This window comes from Schistocerca nitens, chromosome 9 (assembly GCF_023898315.1).
Source record: "Schistocerca nitens isolate TAMUIC-IGC-003100 chromosome 9, iqSchNite1.1, whole genome shotgun sequence".
NCBI classification, from domain to species: domain Eukaryota; kingdom Metazoa; phylum Arthropoda; class Insecta; order Orthoptera; family Acrididae; genus Schistocerca; species Schistocerca nitens.
Genome location: NC_064622.1, coordinates 346921276 through 346942657, shown reverse-complemented (window position 1 = coordinate 346942657; position 21382 = coordinate 346921276). Strand labels below are relative to the sequence as shown.

Genomic DNA, 21382 nt, shown 5'->3' with positions numbered 1-21382 from the left:
GAGCAGCTGGTCTGGCACTGGAATCAGATCCATCCACAATGTAATGTACCACCCCACCCCATTTCTCCTTCACTGCTGACTGGGCGTGCCATCCACCATCTCTCCAGGGACAAGCCAGTCCAACAGCGTGCCTTTTACCACAACAACATCCGCCCTCATGTTAGGCGTCAATAGTAAGTTGATAATGACCACTGATGGGAGTCAATGGAGGTCAAAATGCTCCCATGCTGCTTCTGGCTCCCACCCGTGCCACTGGTGAGCCTTTCGATTCACTATAGATGGATGATGATCATTACTGGCCTTTGGTGCTCACGGAGACCAACCTGTTGGTCCCTTCTCTGCCACATCAGTGCCCACTTAACTAGAGGCTAGTCCAAGGTGAACTCTAGACTCTTGTGATCAGCAGAAGTCTTTGGAGGAAATTCCTGCAGCTCTCTCCCATCTTTCTTGGCGAAGTTACCACATGATAAACCACTCTTAGCTGCACATGCTGATTAAAGGGGGAGAGGTTTAGTATCCAGTGGTGATTCTGATTCCCCATCTAGCCCAAGTATTTATAGGGACAGCATGTTAGAGATACTTGGGCTCCAGGTGACAGCTGTGGCTTGTGCATGCATGGGGTGGCCACTGCCCAAAGTATGTGAGGTGGCATCACCCTGTGACGAGTGTTCACTGCTGAATACCACAGCCTGTCTATTACTAGCCAGTCTCTCACTAGTCATTAAAGCCTTTCATTATGGGCCACTGAATAGCAGAGTTTTCATCTTGCCTGACTTGTGTTTGTGATTTGGATTGCACTTTGGGTTGTTGTATATGCTTAAAATGACATAGATAGGCTTTGAACTTTACTTCCAGAACCACCTGTTTCATTTCACCAATCTCTACATCATCACCAGTGTGAATTGTCACAAACTTTGTCCTACCTACACAGAGAAGGGTAGAAGAGAATCACTTAGCAGAACACAGGAGTGTTGAAATCTCAGTTATCATCATGTTAAATGGCATTGCTGTTGGACAAAGAGAAGATTCAGCACAATTGAAAATCACAGAGGCCTCCAAGGAGGAGGAACCGACCAAAGGAGAATTTCAAATAGTAAATAGACTGTTGTATAAGAGGAACTGTCATCCAGTGGGGTGGAAATGGTTGCTGGTCATAGCACATAATCTACTGTCAACTATCCTGAAGTATTTTCATGATACTCCAATATCTGGTCAGCTAGTGTTTGTGAAGACTCTAAACAGAATCAATTGCAGGTAGTACTGGCCATGTCTCAACTGATCTGTTAGAGACTATGTGAGCCGTTGTAAGGGATGCCAATAGCAAAGCACATGCTGCAGTTATCTCTGTGGCATGTGCTATCAATCTCACCTGCATAAGCACCATTCCATCGAATTGGAATCAGCATTCTTGGGGAGGTTCACTACCTGCCCTTATGCTGTCACCAAAGCTGAGCCAACTTCCAAAGCTCCAGAAATTGCAAAGTTTCTTGTAGAAGACATCATTTTGAAGTGTGAGCACCCTGTGTAATGATCGCTGATTGTGGAAAAGTTCTCCAGTCAAGACTAGTATCAGAGATAAGTCCACATTGCGACATTCCCCACAGGATGACAATTATCTTCAAGCCACAGGTGAATGGCTTCATAGCACACTTTAATAAGACATTGGCAGATATGGTTTTGGCGTATGATGGTGTTGAACAAAGAGACTGAGATACAATACTGCCTGTTGTGACGTTTGAATACAACAAAGCAAAGTAAAACACTACAAGATTTACACCATTCTTTCTACTCCTTGGTCATAGGACCAAAATGACAATGGATACACTGTTCTGATTTCAAGCAGATGATACTCAGGATGACTACATAAACATCTTATCACCAGGACTGAAGAAGTAAGGCAGCTGGCTGGTATATGAACTCTGGACACTCATGAGAAAGAGAAAGTGCTCTATAATGTCAAACACCAGTCAGCAAGATACAGCCAGTAAGATTTAATAAGATTTTTATGGCTGTGCAGAAAGTGGGAATATCAGAGAAGTTACTAAAATGCTTCTGCGGGCCATATTGTTTCCTTCATCTCTTCTTGAACATCATATATGAAGCTGAGGATTATGACCCTTCATCAAGATAACAGAAGTGCAGAGACATTATCCACAGCCTCCTTATGAAGCCCTACTATCATCCAGAGGTACAGATTGATGATGGGATGTTCAAGGAAACTGAAGACTCACTCGACGATCATGAAGCTTTGACTGGAGGGGCTACTCTGGTGCCCATCATAGTGAAGAGGATGTAACAACATGACCAGAATCCAAGGACCTGACAGTGCCACTATATGGAGGACCAATGAAAAGATCAGTACCCAAGGTGCTTCAGTTGGCTCCAGTGATAATATGGAAGCAGCAGGTCACTGGTTCTCCAGGAGAGGGAATGTTGTGAGCTGTGGTGCAAGCAGTGTGGGGTAGTGATTAGCATTACTAACTGATGTGCTGCGGGTCAGCAGTTCTGATCTAACTACGAGTGACTATTTGTTATTTAGTATTTATCAGGTATGGAAGGTTCTTGAAATACGTAATGTTTGTGTGCTCTGGAGTATTTGATGTATTTAGAAATCCAACATTGTGGAATGTTTGTATAAATAGCTGCATGATTCCTACAGGACATCAGTTCTGTTCTGGCTGTACAATGGTGTTTGTTATGACCATGCTTTCATGAATAAGTGTTGTATTTCATTGGTGACCATACTTTTGGATTTAGACTTTATTTTGGTTATGATGTGACACTGTTAAATATGAGTGCAGAGCACTGGTTGTCATTCTAAGTTGCTGATGGAATACAGTTCATGTTGTCAAGCAGCACCCTGCACAGAGATGGGTCATTATGTATGAGAATCAGATATGACGTAATGGGCCACGATTTTGTCTTCAGCCATCCAAGACAACGCGTCGCCAGGGCACTGCTGTCACTGAGACCACCAATACTGCCCAAGCTTCCCAGAATATAGCAGACACTGCTACATATATAACAGTCTTCAGTTATCCTACATGTAGTCTGTCCATTGTGACATAATTAACTCAGACCAAATTACCCAGAGATTATTTAACACATGAAAAAGTATATGCCATCAATGTGCGTAGTTCTTTATTCACTGCTTCTAAATACCATGTTTTTAATTCTTTATTATAAATTTGATCATCAGAAGTATGCAGTATAGTATGTAGTATAGTTCATATGTCAAAGTGGCATTTTCCAGTGACATAACATCTATCAGTCGAATGCAGGGTATAACATTTATCCTATATACATACACATACACATGTTTGATGATGAGAGTATAAGTACAGCTAATACGAGGGGGCAATATATGTCTCTGTGGGAAAGTCAGTAATTTAATCAATAATTCCCTCTGCATAATTATCCATTTCCATCCAACACTTGTACATAAACCACTTACACTAAAGAAGGGAAACATTCCACGTAGGAAAAATATATCTAAAAACAAAGATGATGTGACTTAACAAATGAAAGTCCTGGCAGGTCGACAGACACACAAACATACACACAAAATTCAAGCTTTCGCAACAAACTGTTGCCTCATCAGGAAAGAGGGAAGGAGAGGGAAAGACGAAAGGATGTGGGTTTTAAGGGAGAGGGTAAGGAGTCATTCCAATCCCGGGAGCGGAAAGACTTACCTTAGGGGGAAAAAAGGACGGGTATACACTCGCACACACACACATATCCATCCTGTCTGTATATGTGTGGATGGATATGTGTGTGTGTGTGTGCGAGTGTATACCCGTCCTTTTTTCCCCCTAAGGTAAGTCTTTCCGCTCCCGGGATTGGAATGACTCCTTACCCTCTCCCTTAAAACCCACATCCTTTCATCTTTCCCTCTCCTTCCCTCTTTCCTGATGAGGCAACAGTTTGTTGCGAAAGCTTGAATTTTGTGTGTATGTTTGTGTTTGTTTGTGTGTCTGTCGACCTGCCAGGACTTTCATTTGGTAAGTCACATCATCTTTGTTTTTAGATATATATAGAGGGAAACATTCCACATGGGAAAAATATATCTAAAGAGGGAAAGATGAAAGGATGTGGGTGTGTATGTGCGGATGGATATGTGTGTGTGTGCGAGTGTATATCTGTCCTTTTTTCCCCCTAAGGTAAGTCTTTCTGCTCCCGGGATTGGAATGACTCCTTACCCTCTCCCTTAAAACCCACATCCTTTCGTCTTTCCCTCTCCTTCCCTCTTTCCTGATGAGGCAACAGTTTGTTGCGAAAGCTTGAATTTTGTGTGTATGTTTGTGTTTGTTTGTGTGTCTATCGACCTGCCAGCACTTTCGTTCGGTAAGTCACATCATCTGTGATTTTAGATATATATATACAGGGTGTTTCAAAAATGACCGGTATATTTGAAACGGCAATAAAAACTAAACGAGCAGCGATAGAAATACACCGTTTGTTGCAATATACTTGGGACAACAGTACATTTTCAGGCAGACAAACTTGCGAAATTACAGTAGTTACAATTTTCAACAACAGATGGCGCTGCGGTCTGGGAAACTCTATAGTACGATATTTTCCACATATCCACCATGCGTAGCAATAATATGGCGTAGCCTCTGAATGAAATTACCCGAAACCTTTGACAACGTGTCTGGCGGTATGGCTTCACATGCAGATGAGATGTACTGCTTCAGCTGTTCAATTGTTTCTGGATTCTGGCGGTACACCTGGTCTTTCAAGTGTCCCCACAGAAAGAAGTCACAGGGGTTCATGTCTGGCGAATAGGGAGGCCAATCCATGCCGCCTCCTGTATGTTTCGGATAGCCCAAAGCAATCACACAATCATCGACATATTCATTCAGGAAATTAAAGACGTCGGCCGTGCGATGTGGCCGGGCACCATCTTGCATAAACCACGAGGTGTTCGCAGTGTCGTCTAAGGCAGTTTGTACTGCCACAAATTCACGAAGAATGTCCAGATAGCGTGATGCAGTAATCGTTTCGGATCTGAAAAATGGGCCAATGATTCCTTTGGAAGAAATGGCGGCCCAGACCAGTACTTTTTGAGGATGCAGGGACGATGGGACTGCAACATGGGGCTTTTCGGTTCCCCATATGCGCCAGTTCTGTTTATTGACGAAGCCGTCCAAGTAAAATAAAGCTTCGTCAGTAAACCAAATGCTGCCCACATGCATATCGCCGTCATCAATCCTGTGCACTATATCGTTAGCGAATGTCTCTCGTGCAGCAATGGTAGCGGCGCTGAGGGGTTGCCGCGTTTGAATTTTGTATGGATAGAGGTGTAAACTCTGGCGCATGAGACGATACGTGGACGTTGGCGTCATTTGGACCGCAGCTGCAACACGGCGAACGGAAAGCCGAGGCCGCTGTTGGATCACCTGCTGCACTAGCTGCGCGTTGCCCTCTGTGGTTGCCGTACGCGGTCACCCTACCTTTCCAGCACGTTCATCCGTCACGTTCCCAGTCCGTTGAAATTTTGCAAACAGATCCTTTATTGTATCGCTTTTCGGTCCTTTGGTTACATTAAACCTCCATTGAAAACTTCGTCTTGTTGCAACAACACTGTGTTCTAGGTGGTGGAATTCCAACACCAGAAAAATCCTCTGTTCTAAGGAATAAACCATGGTGTCCACAGCATACTTGCACGTTGTGAACAGCACACGCTTACAGCAGAAAGACGACGTACAGAATGGCGCACCCACAGACTGCGTTGTCTTCTATATCTTTCACATCACTTGCAGCGCCATCTGTTGTTGAAAATTGTAACTACTGTAATTTCGAATGTTTGTCCGCCTGAAAATGTACTGTTGTCCCAAGCATATTGCAACAAACGGTGTATTTCTATCTCTGCTCGTTTAGTTTTTATTGCCGTTTCAAATATACCGGTCATTTTTGAAACACCCTGTATATATATGTATATATACGTGGAATGTTTCCCTCTATTCCCACGTGGGAAAAATATATCTAAAAACAAAGATGATGTGACTTACCGAACGAAAGTGCCGGCAGGTCAATAGAAACACAAACAAACACAAACATACACACGAAATTCTAGCTTTCACAACAAACTGTTGCCTCATCAGGAATGAGGGAAGGAGAGGGAAAGATGAAAGGATGTGGGTTTTAAGGGAGAGGGTAAGGAGTCATTCCAATCCCGGGAGCAGAAAGACTCACCTTGGGGGGAAAAAAGGACAGATATACACTCGCACACACACACACATCCATCCGCACATACACACCCACATCCTTTCATCTTTCCCTCTTTAGATGTCTGCTTGTGTCCGTATATTGCACTTTCATTTGGTAAGTCACATCATCTTTGTTTATATATATATATATATATATATATATATATATATATATATATATATATATATATATATATATATATATATAGGGAAACATTCCACGTAGGAAAAATATATCTAAAAACAAAGATGATGTGACTTACCAAATGAAAGTGCTGGCAGGTCGACAGACACACAAACAAACACAAACATATACACAGAATTCAAGCTTTCGCAACAAACTGTTGCCTCATCAGGAAAGAGGGAAGGAGAGGGAAAGACGAAAGGATGTGGGTTTTAAGGGAGAGGGTAAGGAGTCATTCCAATCCCGGGAGTGGAAAGACTTACCTTAGGGGGAAAAAAGGACGGGTATACACTCGCACACACACACATATCCATCCACACATATACAGACACAAGCAGACATATTTAAAGACAGAGAGTTTTCATGGGGTCGTTGTGGGGGTGTTGTGAGGGTGACATGGTATTAGAAGGTGGAAAGTGTAACATGAGGTTGAAATGAAAATGAAAGATAAAAATATATGGGGAAAGATAAAGGTGAACTAGAAAGCAACTGGAGATCTGGTATGGAAAAAGGCGAAAAAGTGTTGGTTAAGTTGATCCTGTGGTGAACTTGGGTTGGTAGACAGCGATGTGCATAAAGGTTAGGTGGTTATGTTGCCGCTAAAACACGTTAAAGGACGGAGAAATTCGGGAAAATTTCGAAAAAACGTGTAAATGTATTAAAAGGAGTGGTGTTGTGGTGAAAGATTACGAAAATGGGGCTAAAAATTGTCTGATGAAGAAATAATGACGTTAAAACCTGTGGGGAGCGGCTTAAAATGATCAGTGATGTGCGAAAAACGGAAGTGGAAATATGGTGAAAGTTATTAGAACTAGCCGAAATGGTTGTTTTATACGTGAAAGCAGCTGTTATAGAACTAGAAACGGTGGATTTTATAGCAGCGGTAGAGTAGAAAGCGGAAAATAAAATTTTTTTGGTTATGGTTTGGAAGTGGGTTACGTATTATTGAGTATATATAGGCGGGATAAAATTGTATAGTAGATTACGGTAAAAAGGGGAAGCTGAATACAAAGTGAGACTACTGGTAAAAACAGAAAGAGAAAATAAAGAGAAAATAAGACGACAGGAAAGATTTCGAAATGCAACAGCGACAATAACAGACGTAATTGTTGGGTTCAAATTAATGATATGGTTATAATAGAGGGAAACATTCCACGTAGGAAAAATATATCTAAAAACAAAGATGATGTGACTTACCAAATGAAAGTGCTGGCAGGTCGACAGACACACAAACAAACACAAACATATACACAGAATTCAAGCTTTCGCAACAAACTGTTGCCTCATCAGGAAAGAGGGAAAGAGAGGGAAAGACGAAAGGATGTGGGTTTTAAGGGAGAGGGTAAGGAGTCATTCCAATCCCGGGAGTGGAAAGACTTACCTTAGGGGGAAAAAAGGACGGGTATACACTCGCACACACACACATATCCATCCACACATATACAGACACAAGCAGACATATTTAAAGACAGCATACAAATAACATGGCTAATATCATCAGACACAGTAGTTATGATGGCTTATAATTAGAGGCATCTTTTATATTTTATGTCTCTGTTTTTATTGACTATCTGCACACAGAGTGAGAAGAGAAAGTGATGTGTCGGCAGCTGGGCCAACACCTTGTAGATAGAGGTGGCTTAAAAAGGCACGCGAGACTAACGCAGACGGGCGTGAAGTACTGGAACAGGATACGTAATTAATGCTATGAAGAAAAGAACGGAGTTTCTCATATACTTATCTTTAATTTCTTCTTGTACATCTCTATGGTGAACACAAGTGAGACTCTAATTACAATCACTGTAAGGCTAATGGCGCCTTGCTAGTTCGTAGCCATTAACTTAGCTGAAGGCTATTCTGTCTCTCGGCTAATGAGAGAGAAAGGCTTCATACGGGCTGAGTTCGAGTCAGTCTCTCGAGACCTGCCTTGTGGTGGCGCTAGGTTTGTGATCACACAGTGGCGACACGCGGGTCCGACATGTACTACAGGACCGCGGCCGATTTAAGCTACCACCTAGGACGTGTGGTGTCTGGCTGTGACACCACATTCCTCCCCCGCAAATCGGCGAACGGTCGTGAGATAAGGCTTCCGCCCGCCGTGGGGAGGACCCCATGTTGACGTATGCGATGAGGTGGGGAGCCTAACAACAGGCGAGGCTGTGCCACCCGCACCCGGCCATTCGGTCCGAGGGGAGCTAGGAAACGCCTGAAAACCTAGTCCAGGGTGCACGTCAACATGCGGTGTATGCGCCCGTACAGAGACAGGAGGGGCCGAAGGGTCGACCTCCATGTGGTCGGAGAACCCGATGCGCGATGACGACATCTGGTCCGGAGCGGGCAAGAGTTCCATGGCGGAGGACAGCTGGTCAAGGGAAGCGATCGGCGGCGCATGACCCAGGGAGGCGCTTGGCGGCTGCAGCGAAGCGTCCACAGCGGGCGGCGCTGGAGGCGGCTGCGGTGGCGGCGCGACGCCATGAGGCAAAATGGAAGGCAGCGTCGGTAACACCTGGGGATGAGGCGAGCCAGTAGATGGGTCCCCAGGGCACTGACCTGACGGCTCCGTCGCTGAAAGCAGACGGGGAGCGGCAGAACCCGGCGACGACAGAGGCGCAGCTGATTGAGATGCCGACGCACCTCACCAGAGGCCCCTAAAACCAAATACATCGCGCGGTCGAGGCAGCGAAGAATGCGCCCTGTGAGCCAACGCCATGAACCGCGATAGGTGCGATAGAAGACAACGTCGCCAGGAGCAAAAGCAGGAGTCTGCCGCTGCACAAGAACCTGATGCGGCGGATGCAGCAAAGACATCAAGGTTCGATGAGAACGACCATGGAGCAACTCAGCCGGCGAGCGACCATCGCGGGGCTGAGAGCGATATGAGGACAAAAAGAGCAATAATGCGTCCTCCTGAGAATGCGACTCTCAATTTCAACATCTGTGACTTGAAAGTCCGGACCAATCGTTCCGCGGCACCGTTTGACTGAGGCGAAAACAGCGCGGACGTCAGATGTTGAATACCATTGGCCTTGCAGAAGGACTGAAATTCTGTGGACATGAATTGTGGGCCATTGTCGGAAACAATAGTCTGCTGAAGACCTTCAATGCAAAAGATAGCAGACAAGGCTTGGATTGTGGCAGAAGACGTCGTGGAAGACATCCGGACAACAAAAGGAAAATTACTGAAAGCATCGACCACAACCAACCAACGAGCATTCCAGAATGGACCAGCAAAATTGATGTGCAAGCGTTGCCAAGGGGAAGTGGCTTTCGGCCATGCAAAGAATTTCCGCGGCGGTGCGGATTGTTGTTCGGCACACGCCACGCAAGAGGAGCACATATTCGTAATCGCAGCATCGATTCCGAACCAAGTACAGTGCTGACGAGCAAGTTGTTTCGTACGCACTATACCCCAATGTCCGTGGTGAAGAAGCCGTAAGACAGAGGACTGTAACGAACGTGGGACCACGACTCGGGACTGATCATTATCAGAACGCAACAACAAAACACCACGTCGTACAAAAAGTCTCTCCGTGTGAGCAAAAAATCGGCGAACCAGCGGATCCTCGATCCGTGACTTGGACAAGGGCCATTGCGTAGCAACAAAACGCAAAACGGGAGCAAGGACAGGGTCAGCTGCCGTGGCTGTAGCGACACGACGAAAATCAATCGGAAACGATGCGACCACGTCATCGGTTTCCGCATCAATGAACATGCAAGCAAGTTCGGAAGAATCGAATGCTTTATCTTCAGCAACAGGCAAATGGGACAACGCATCAGCGTTTCCGTGCTTAGCACTGGACCGATACAAGATATCGTAGCGGTACTGCGAGAGGAAAAGAGACCAGCGAATGAATTTCTGCGCCGTACGCGGAGGTACCGGCTTGTTCGGATGAAAAAGCAATGTCAAAGGTTTGTGGTCCGTGATTATGGTAAAGTGACGTCCATACAAGAAATCGTGAAACTTAGTAACACCAAACACGAGAGCTAAAGCCTCTTTCTCTATCTGTGAATAATTTCTTTGCGCAGATGAGAGCAATTTTGACGCAAAGGCAATAGGGCGATCATGCGATCCATCTGTGTGCGCAAGCACAGCACCGATCCCGAAATCCGATGCATCTACCATCAACAAAAGGGGTTTCTGGGGATCGAACGGCGTAAGGCAAGTATTTGAAAGTAACGCCGATTTCAACTGGCGAAAGGCGCGTTTGCATTCCGTCGTCCAGACGAACGGAACACCTTTATGGCGTAAGCGATGAAGCGGAGCTGAAATGGAAGAAGCATTGCGCAGAAATTTATGATAATAATTTATTTTACCCAGCACACTCTGCAGCTGTTTCAAGTTCTGCGGTGACGGCAAATCCTGTATGGCACGGAGGTGCTCCGGACTCGGATGGATGCCCTGGGCATTTATGACATGTCCCAGGTACGGTAAGTCACGAGCAAAAAACACACATTTGTCCTTCCTCAAGCGAAGACCATTTTGTCGCAAGACCTGAAATAATGTTCGGAGATTTTGCAAATGTTTGGCTTCTGTCGGTCCGGAGATCACAATATCGTCCAGATAGTTCGCAGCAGTAGGGACCGACGCACAAACAGTTTGTAAATATTGCTGAAACAATGCAGGTGCGGACGCACACCCGAATGGCAGTCTTTTGAAGCGATACAAGCCAAGATACGTGTTTACCACCAAGACGCGCTGGGATTCTTCGTCCACAGGTATTTGCAAGTACGCATCTGCTAGGTCCAACTTTGAAAAATATTTTCCCGGGCACAATTTGTCAAAAAGATCTTCCGGGCGGGGCAAAGGAAAAGTTGCAGTCACAAGTTGTGGATTCACAGTTGCCTTGAAGTCCACACAAAGTCTCAATTTACCGGAAGGTTTTGGCAAAATTACTAAGGGTGAGGCCCAGAGAGAAGCCTGCACACGTTCAATTACACCTTGAGATTCTAAATCGTTTAATGTTCTTGCGACCTCATCACGCAATGCGTGGGGAACATTGCGCGCTCTGAAAAACTTCGGTTGCGCGTTGGCTTTTAGTTCCAAATGTGCTTCATAGTTCTTAGCGCAACCAAGGCCCGGTGCAAAAATGTCTGCAAATTCTTCACATAGACTAGAAACACTGGCGGAAGGCACAGTCTGAATCACTGAGAGGACCTGATTTACGATAGACAATTGAAACAACTGAAATAAATCTAAACCAAACAAGTTCACTGCAGTAGAAGAACGAAGAACGTAAAATGACACAAGTTTTGTTTGTCCCTTGTATGTTGCAAGAAGGCTGCACTGTCCTAACACTGGTATTTTCTGACCTGAGTAACTATTGAGCTGAACATTTGCGGCACGCAACGGAGGTTTGCCCAGTTGGTTGTACGTGTCGTGATTGAGCAATGAAACTGCAGCTCCGGTATCGAGCTGGAATGGTATCACTTTGCCTGCAAAGTTTAAGTCTACAAAAAGTTTATTGTCCTGCTGACGACAAAAGCGACTGTGTTGTGCAACTGGAACAGACACTGGGACAGAATCACGTGCGACGTGACGGGACTTCCGTCGACGTCGACGCACACTTTTTGTGGAATGAACACTGTCACCGGACGTGGTGGAATGAACTACATGAATATTCATGGGCGAAGGTTCACGAGCCTGAGTTTCCTTGGTTCAATTCCGGCGCGAAGCAAAGGGCCTGGAATTGGCGTGAGTGTCTGATCTGAGCTTTTTCTGGCAAACACTTTGGACATGTCCTTTCTTATGACAGTAAAAGCAAATAGCTTGGCGTGACGGGCAATTTTCACGCGAATGTCTAGTTGCACACCACGGGCATGATTTCACTGCATTAGCTTGCTTACGCGGCACACGTGTTTGCGAGCTAGGCTGCCGCTGCGCTGACGGGCGTGAGGGCCGCTGAGCGTCCCGTGCAGCAGGCACGGCGGGCCGGGTAATGTGACACACTGCCGGCGAAGTTGCAAATGGGTCCTGAGCAAAGTCAAGTGTGTCTTGCCTGTCCAATATGTCTAGCACTTGTTGAAGGGAGGGATTAACTAGTTTCAAAATCTGTTCCCGTATGCGAACATCAGAAACGTTCTGTGCAATGGCATCACGCACCATAGTATCTGAATAAGGAAGTCCACATTCGCATTCAAACGCACACTCCCTAGTAAGTCCTTGCAATGTCGCAACCCACTCCCTATTAGTCTGACCGGCCGTATACCTTTTTGCAACGACATTTACTGTTTCCTTGAAATAGGCATCTAAAGCAGACAAAAGTTCTTCGTAGGACAGAGTTGCTACGTCGCGCCGGGGAAACAACTTCACTATCACTCGGTAGGTGGACACACCGACACAAGAAAGCAAAAACGGCTGCCGCTCATTACCTTGAATTCTGTAGGCGGCTAGATGAAAGCTGAACTGGCGGGACCACTCCTGCCATGTCTCGTGGGTTGCATCAAAGGGTCTGAATTGAGGTGCAACAGCATGTTGTGGCGGCGGTAGCGATGAAGCGGCGGCGGCCGCATCGGTGTGCAGCGCACGTTGACCCTGGACGAGCTGTCCAAGAGCATCCAATAACACCTGCGTCTGCTGATTCTGCAAGCGATAAAATTCGGACAGTACATCTGGAGATTGTGGCGAAGCCATGACACAAAGAAATTAGGGCAAAGTAAAACACAAGAGCCTTTGTAGACTCGTCGCCATGTGATGTGTCGGCAGCTGGGCCAACACCTTGTAGATAGAGGTGGCTTAAAAAGGCACGTGAGACTAACGCAGACGGGCGTGAAGTACTGGAACAGGATACGTAATTAATGCTATGAAGAAAAGAACGGAGTTTCTCATATACTTATCTTTAATTTCTTCTTGTACATCTCTATGGTAACACAAGTGAGACTCTAATTACAATCACTGTAAGGCTAATGGCGCCTTGCTAGTTCGTAGCCATTAACTTAGCTGAAGGCTATTCTGTCTCTCGGCTAATGAGAGAGAAAGGCTTCATACGTCTAGTCACTAGCTCTGTCGTCCGTACAACTGGGCTGAGTTCGAGTCAGTCTCTCGAGACCTGCCTTGTGGTGGTGCTAGGTTTGCGATCACACAGTGGCGACACGCGGGTCCGATATGTACTACAGGACCGCGGCCGATTTAAGCTACAACCTAGGACGTGTGGTGTCTGGCTGTGACACCACAGAAAGTAATTTTAAGTTCTCTGTCTTTAAATATGTCTGCTTGTGTCTGTATATGTGTGGATGGATATGTGTGTGTGCGAGTGTATACCCGTCCTTTTTTCCCCCTAAGGTAAGTCTTTCCACTCCCGGGATTGGAATGACTCCTTACCCTCTCCCTTAAAACCCACATCCTTTCGTCTTTCCCTCTCCTTCCCTCTTTTCTGATGAGGCAACAGTTTGTTGTGAAAGCTTGAATTCTGTGTGTATGTTTGTGTTTGTTTGTGTGTCTGTCGACCTGCCAGCACTTTCATTTGGTAAGTCACATCATCTTTATATATATATATATATATATATATATATATATATATATATATATATATATATATATATATATATATATATATATATATATATATATATATATATATATATATATGAATTTTGCAATAAGTTGATGGAAAACTATTAGCCCTGTTGTTATTATGAAAAGACAATAATACCACCATGTTGATTATAATTCAAAATAATCATTAATACCAGAAAGAAGCTGATGTTGTGACAGTACTAACAGGCAATTGATATCTGGTTTTCATGCTTTCAAGCAGCAGCCACAAAAGCTGAAAAGCGAAAAATCATGTGATTCCAATTAGTCTTCCCCAACCCAATATTAAACAAGATTCAATATAAAAAACTGAAATTTATAAAAGAAGGTAGAAAGGAACTAGGATCAGCACAGTAGAGAGCCAAACACACATTCACAGCCAGAAAATTTCAGTTGGTCTGATGAAATGTATGCGAAAAATCAGAAGATGAATAAATTAGTGACAAGAGATGGAGTCATTCCAGAAATTAAAGATGAAGTGCACATCTGTATAAAGAAAAATAGTCTAAAACAAAACTTTTTGGTTAAAGTATATGAACAAAATGCCAATGAATCAAAATATTATGACCACCTAGTTGATAGCAAGTTGGTACACTTTTGGAGCACAACACAGCAGTGATTCTGCATAGCATGGATTCAACAAGTCCTTGGCAGATTTATGAAGATGTATTGTACTAAGTGTATATGTACAAGTTGTGCAGGTCCCATAAATTATGGGCCAGTGAGTTTGGTTATGAAGCTAACACCTGATAACATCCAATATGTGTTCCATGAGGCTTCTATCAGGAGAATTTGGTAGCCAGATATTAATGTGAGTTTACTATCATGTTCCTCAAATGTCTTTGGCATGAATCTGGCTGTTAGGTCAATAGTTATCCTCCTGGAAGTTACCATCACTGGCAAGGAAGACATCAAGAGTGAAGGGATGCAGGTGGTCTGCAATAATGATCATAGATGCTCATTACAGAAGCACGTGAACAGCCAACCTGCTCAGTCATTTCCAAAATGATCGTTCCCAAGCACAGGGCCATGATAATCTGTACTTTTTCAAAGTCACTTATGACACCAGTTTTCCCCAACTTCGATCAGTATTGTCACTAGATGGATTCCCCATTCATCTCTGTTCCATTTATATATTATCCTTATGGTGTCACATGAACACAGTGCCATCAAGTGGCATTAAATCTTGCATTGGACAGAGGTTATAAATGTATTGGGTCATAATTGTATGTTCATCCTGAAAACAAAGATCCAATGACAATAATCACTTACATGATTCCAAACAAGGTACCCAGTTAGAACATATGAATACATACCAGCTTCAAGCCATGGTAAAAAAATACTATGTCTTATGTGTAAAATGTACCATTTTTAACAACAAGCATTGTTATTATATTGCTCCATACTGTTAGAAATTAAATATCGGTAGTGTTTACCATAGTCTGTCCTTCACAGAGTTTGATCTGAAAATGAGAAGGTGTCCTCCAAAACCTAATGCATGGGCTGCTTCTTGCTGAATCATGGCATCTCCTGTACAGTCAATTGCCAAATCAAAAGTCTTGTTACAGAGTTCATTATGGTCTATCATCTCATACCCAAGGCCTGTAGGAAATAATGTAGACAGTTAATAAAAGAATATTTGGATGTACTCCAATGTATGCTTAAGTAAAACTTGAAAACTATCATACAAATAACATGGCTAATATCATCAGACACGGTAGTTATAATGGCTTATAATTAGAGGCATCTTTTATATTTTATGTCTCTGTTTTTATTGACTATCTGCACACAGAGTGAGAAGAGAAAGTAATTTTAAGTTCTGTAACATTTTTTTCATCCAGTTCAGAGTTTTAATATGCAGGCCTCTACGACTGATGTGCCCAAGAAACTGGCTTATCTGAAGAGTCTGCATTAGACAGTTGTTATGCAATAAGGTTTTAATTTTTTCTAGGTTTTCAAAGCTATGACCACTATTGGCTTCTGTATTGACTGTGGGCTTAACATAAAACATCATTATTTCTCCTATTAAAGGGCATACTTCTCTTCTAAAATGTGTAGTTAATAAACCTCGCATCATCAGTCAGAAATATTTTCAAGTGGAGAACTGTTCTACATAAATATGAACTTTAACATTACAAAGAGTATAAACACAGGATATTTAAGTGTAGGAAGGAGTTTAACGAGGACACATTGTAGATGAGAGTTTTATTCTTTCTTGACAGCTTTTAGACAACACTATGAATCCAGACTTCCTTTCCTTTCCATTGTGTCAGGGACAATTTCACTGGAAACTGAGAGAAAAGTGGCTGACATCAGGGATAAAAGTATCTTATGCTATGGAGAGAGATTTTTTTCCATTTAGGGAACTAGCCCAATTAGCCTAAATAAGGGCTTAGAATGAACTATGTGTAGTATTGCAAACTTCTTCAGTGTAACATCAAGAAGGCAAAAATCACACACTATTCACAATAAATTAAAAATTTCAAGAACAAGACATGGACAACTTATAACATTACTGGGCATGAAACAAACTCCCTGATTACAGTGGCAACAAGGCAAGTGACGTAAAATGCAAATCACTGGCCACTAAATTCAATTACTTCTTCCCAACAGTAGCTGAAAATACAGGGACAAAAACTAATCCATTGAAAACAGATCCTTTAGATTTACTTAGACAAACATTGCATGCTCCACCACTGGACATCAGTTACACCATATTATCTACTAAAGCAATAACAGATCACTAGATCACTGAAAAGCAGGAACTTTTCTGGCTGTGATGGTATTTTATCTCAAGTACTGAAATTTTGTACTGTCTTTGTAGTGCCCTCTGTAATTTAGTAGCCAGTAGGAATATGAACGAACAATATTATGAAAAGGACCAATTGCTATTCATTGATAAGATGACTCATTGTGTTGCAGACAGGCATGATGAAAAGACTGTTGTTACTAGCTTTGAGCCAAACCTTTCTTCAGAAAAAAGTAATGCAAATGCATTCACACAAGTAAGCACACCTCACACACATGAGACTGCTACCTCCAGCCACTTCTGTCAGAATAATTTATGATAAACAGTGCAATTCTCAACCACAATCTAGAAATAAAACTAATCTCTGTATAGACTATGCATTCCTATGTTGGGTCCAAAATGGAACTTTATGTTCAGGAGCAAAAACCTATAACAAGTTATCAGAAGAAATCCAGAAGGAAACTGTTCATTACACATTTAACCTTTATATTCAACAGGTCTCAACTTTGCCAGTATATATATAGCTGATAGTCTGTACAGTTACTTAAATGGTGTGCTTCAAGTGTGAGATAAAAACGGAGTAAGATGGTGAATAGTGGATTATCTTCTCAAAATAGCTCCTTTTTGCTAGTGTAACAAACATTAAAACAAAGTCAAAGCTGTCACAACCACACATTTGATTTGAACATCACAATATTTTACTAGGGATAGGCCAACTGGAGCTGGTATGACGTTACCTTCCTCCGACATTTGAAATGACGTACCCAACCACCTACAGGGGACAGACAGCTCAATTTGATTCTGAGCCATGATAGAGCACAGCATTTTTCACATCAGCAAGCATTGCCAGAGGTGACAGAGCCAATAAGTGACTGATAAAAATCCTAGGACTGACCGAGAACCCCTTCTATAAGAAGGGAAAAATCTCACAACTGACTAGGAGTGATATGTCACAAGAGCAAAGACTAGCAATTACTTGCAGGTAAATAAAGAACCAGATGACATCTGTTTCAATAAAGGGAAGTTCTAAATCAAAAGCAATTTTTCTGTACAAAAGAACAAACCCTGTAATATGGTACAGGATATGCATGTGGTCAACAACTAAACATACAACAAGAACAAACACATTGCATGCTGGTGAGGTTGAATCAACCATTGTGATCCTCCTCAACCATCACCACCACCACCACCACCACCACCACCACCACCACCAACAACAACAACAACAACAAAAATAACGACGGCAACAACAGCAGCAACTGTAGTGCAGAAGGATGCACAGCTGACTGCATGGCTAAATCAACATTGTTAAGGTTTGATGAGTACTGTTTGTTAAATGAAGATTATGGGAACTGTTTGTTAAATGAAGATCATGCCTCACCTGTGTGGGTGAACCGCACTGTCAAATGATGAGTGTTAACTTGCAGATTTTACTTATACTGAACAGAACAGCAACATAAATCAGATGTAAATGCATTTGTGTGTATCTACAGATTTAGAGCTGATGAAGAGCTCCATTTTAGCTTCAGGTGCACATTCACATTGCTCACCGAGACTGTGGGCTCTCTGGCGGGCAGCCTCAGCATTTTCACACAATGTGACATGGCGGTAGCCCTGAACGTGCAACAGGCTGGCAGTAAGACAGCCCACCAGGTCAGTGCCAAGCACAGCAACACGTGCACTGTGTGGAAGTGGTGCCACATGTTCCCATGCATGAGCCACGCATGAGAGACTCTCACATAGCACACCTGTACAAGACACAAATTATTGTCATTAATGACACTTACTGCCATTTTGTAACTTGAAAGAATGTACTGCAGTAAATGACAAGCACTACAGAGCACTAAATAACAATAAGTTTGACAGATTCAGTTTCCGGATATGTTAGATTAGATTAGATTAGATTTACTTTCATTCCAATTGATCCGTAGTGAGGAGGTCCTCCAGGATGTGGAACATGTCAGAAAAACAACAATACATGACAAATATTTACAACTAAAACAAATAAGCTAATGTACCATTCCACAGGTCCCAAGTGGAATGATCGTCATTTTTTAATGAACTCTAAGAGTCATTTTACAAATACTAATGCACTGAATTTAAAATAAAAAAGTTTTTTATTTATTTATAAGGTAATAAACATGTAATACAACTACTGTAATACTTATTTACAATGAACACATTACTGCACTGAAATGGTGCAGAAGTTAGATTATACTTACACACACACACGCACAAATTTTCAATGAACACATTACTGCACTGAAATTGTGCAGAAGTTATGTTGTACTTATATACAAATCAGTTGGCTTTACTAAGAAATTCATCAATGGAGTAGAAGGAGTTGGTCACCAATAAATCCTTTAGGCTTCTCTTAAACTGAATTTCATTGGTTGTTAAGCTTTTTATGGCTGCTGGCAAGTTATTGAAAATGTGTGTTCCTGAATAATGCACACCTTTTTGTACTAGACTAAGTGACTTTAAATCCTTGTGAAGATTATTCTTATTCCTAGTATTGATTCCATGAATTGAGCTGTTGGTTTGAAAAAGTGATATACACTCCTGGAAATTGAAATAAGAACACCGTGAATTCATTGTCCCAGGAAGGGGAAACTTTATTGACACATTCCTGGGGTCAGATACATCACATGATCACACTGACAGAACCACCGGCACATAGACACAGGCAACAGAGCATGCACAATGTCGGCACTAATACAGTGTATATCCACCTTTCGCAGCAATGCAGGCTGCTATTCTCCCATGGAGACGATCGTAGAGATGCTGGATGTAGTCCTGTGGAACGGCTTGCCATGCCATTTCCACCTGGCGCCTCAGTTGGACCAGCGTTCGTGCTGGACATGCAGACCGCGTGAGACGACGCTTCATCCAGTCCCAAACATGCTCAATGGGGGACAGATCCGGAGATCTTGCTGGCCAGGGTAGTTGACTTACACCTTCTAGAGCACGTTGGGTGGCAAGGGATACATGCGGACGTGCATTGTCCTGTTGGAACAGCAAGTTCCCTTGCCGGTCTAGGAATGGTAGAATGATGGATTCGATGACGGTTTGGATGTACCGTGCACTATTCAGTGTCCCCTCGATGATCACCAGTGGTGTACAGCCAGTGTAGGAGATCGCTCCCCACACCATGATGCCGGGTGTTGGCCCTGTGTGCCTCGGTCGTATGCAGTCCTGATTGTGGCGCTCACCTGCACGGCGCCAAACACGCATACGACCATCATTGGCACCAAGGCAGAAGCTACTCTCATCGCTGAAGACGACACGTCTCCATTCGTCCCTCCATTCACACCTGTCGCGACACCACTGGAGGCGGGCTGCACGATGTTGGGGCGTGAGCGGAAGACGGCCTAACGGTGTGCGGGACCGTAGCCCAGCTTCATGGAGACGGTTGCGAATGGTCCTCACCGATACCCCAGGAGCAACAGTGTCCCTAATTTGCTGGGAAGTGGCGGTGCGGTCCCCTACGGCACTGCGTAGGATCCTACGGTCTTGGCGTGCATCCGTGCGTCGCTGCGGTCCGGTCCCAGGTCGACGGGCACGTGCACCTTCCGCCGACCACTGGCGACAACATCGATGTACTGTGGAGACCTCACGCCCCACGTGTTGAGCAATTCGGCGGTACGTCCACCCGGCCTCCCGCATGCCCACTATACGCCCTCACTCAAAGTCCGTCAACTGCACATACGGTTCACGTCCACGCTGTCGCGGCATGCTACCAGTGTTAAAGACTGCGATGGAGCTCCGTATGCCACGGCAAACTGGCTGACACTGACGGCGGCGGTGCACAAATGCTGCACAGCTAGCGCCATTCGACGGCCAACACCGCGGTTCCTGGTGTGTCCGCTGTGCCGTGCGTGTGATCATTGCTTGTACAGCCCTCTCGCAGTGTCCGGAGCAAGTATGGTGGGTCTGACACACCGGTGTCAATGTGTTCTTTTTTCCATTTCCAGGAGTGTATTTTTAATGACAAATTTCATTAAGGAATAAATATATTGGGAAGCAGTAGTTAGTATCCCTAGTTCCCTAAACAGGCTTCTGCAGGATGTTCTTGAGTTCACACCACATATAATTCTTACTGCACGTTTTTGTGCCCGGAAAACTTTAGCTTGGCTTGATGAATTACCCCAAAATATAATCCCATATGACATTGTGGAATGAAAGTAAGCATAGTATGCCAGCCTTTTCATTTTTACATCCCCTATGTCTGACAAAATTCGCATTCTTTTTGCTTTCTTCCAGTGCATTTTTAATATAACGGTAATGAATTGCAAAGGAATGTTTTAAAATATTATATATAAGATTCTAAAATAATATTTTCTTGTATATGTAACAACTTGGACATGGATTGCCAAAAGATGCTTTGACTAGATTATGGAGTCACACTGCGTGGAAAATGTGATGAAACAGTGGAAGCAAGAAGCTAATTGCATTTGTCAGCATAGAGCAGTAGCAGAAATAGAAGCTTTTAATATTGTAAGCAGAATTTTTTATTTTATGCAGAACAACAATAGAATTTCTACGAGTAACTATTGTTTTATTCTAGAACAGAATAGGGCTTTTAGAAACATAACTATTGTAAAAAAAGACTGAAGAAAGTGTAAACTGGCAGCCGAAAGAATGTGGGTATGAGTTGTGAAAAGGTGAAAAACGTATTCTAGGCTTATTTATTGTCTTATATGCGA

The 21382-nt window shown here is 43.5% G+C and overlaps 1 protein-coding gene across 1 annotated transcript in view; it reads right to left on the bottom strand.

Moving 5' to 3' along the window:
- Positions 1 to 21382, bottom strand: part of LOC126204230 (D-altritol 5-dehydrogenase-like) — a 91493-nt gene that overhangs the window by 19752 nt on the left and 50359 nt on the right. The window contains exons 4-5 of the mRNA XM_049938626.1: positions 18227 to 18424; positions 15364 to 15529 (exon numbers count right to left, since the gene is read on the bottom strand). Coding sequence (XP_049794583.1) covers positions 15364 to 15529; positions 18227 to 18424 — 364 coding nt within the window. The remainder of the gene's footprint in view (positions 1 to 15363; positions 15530 to 18226; positions 18425 to 21382) is intronic.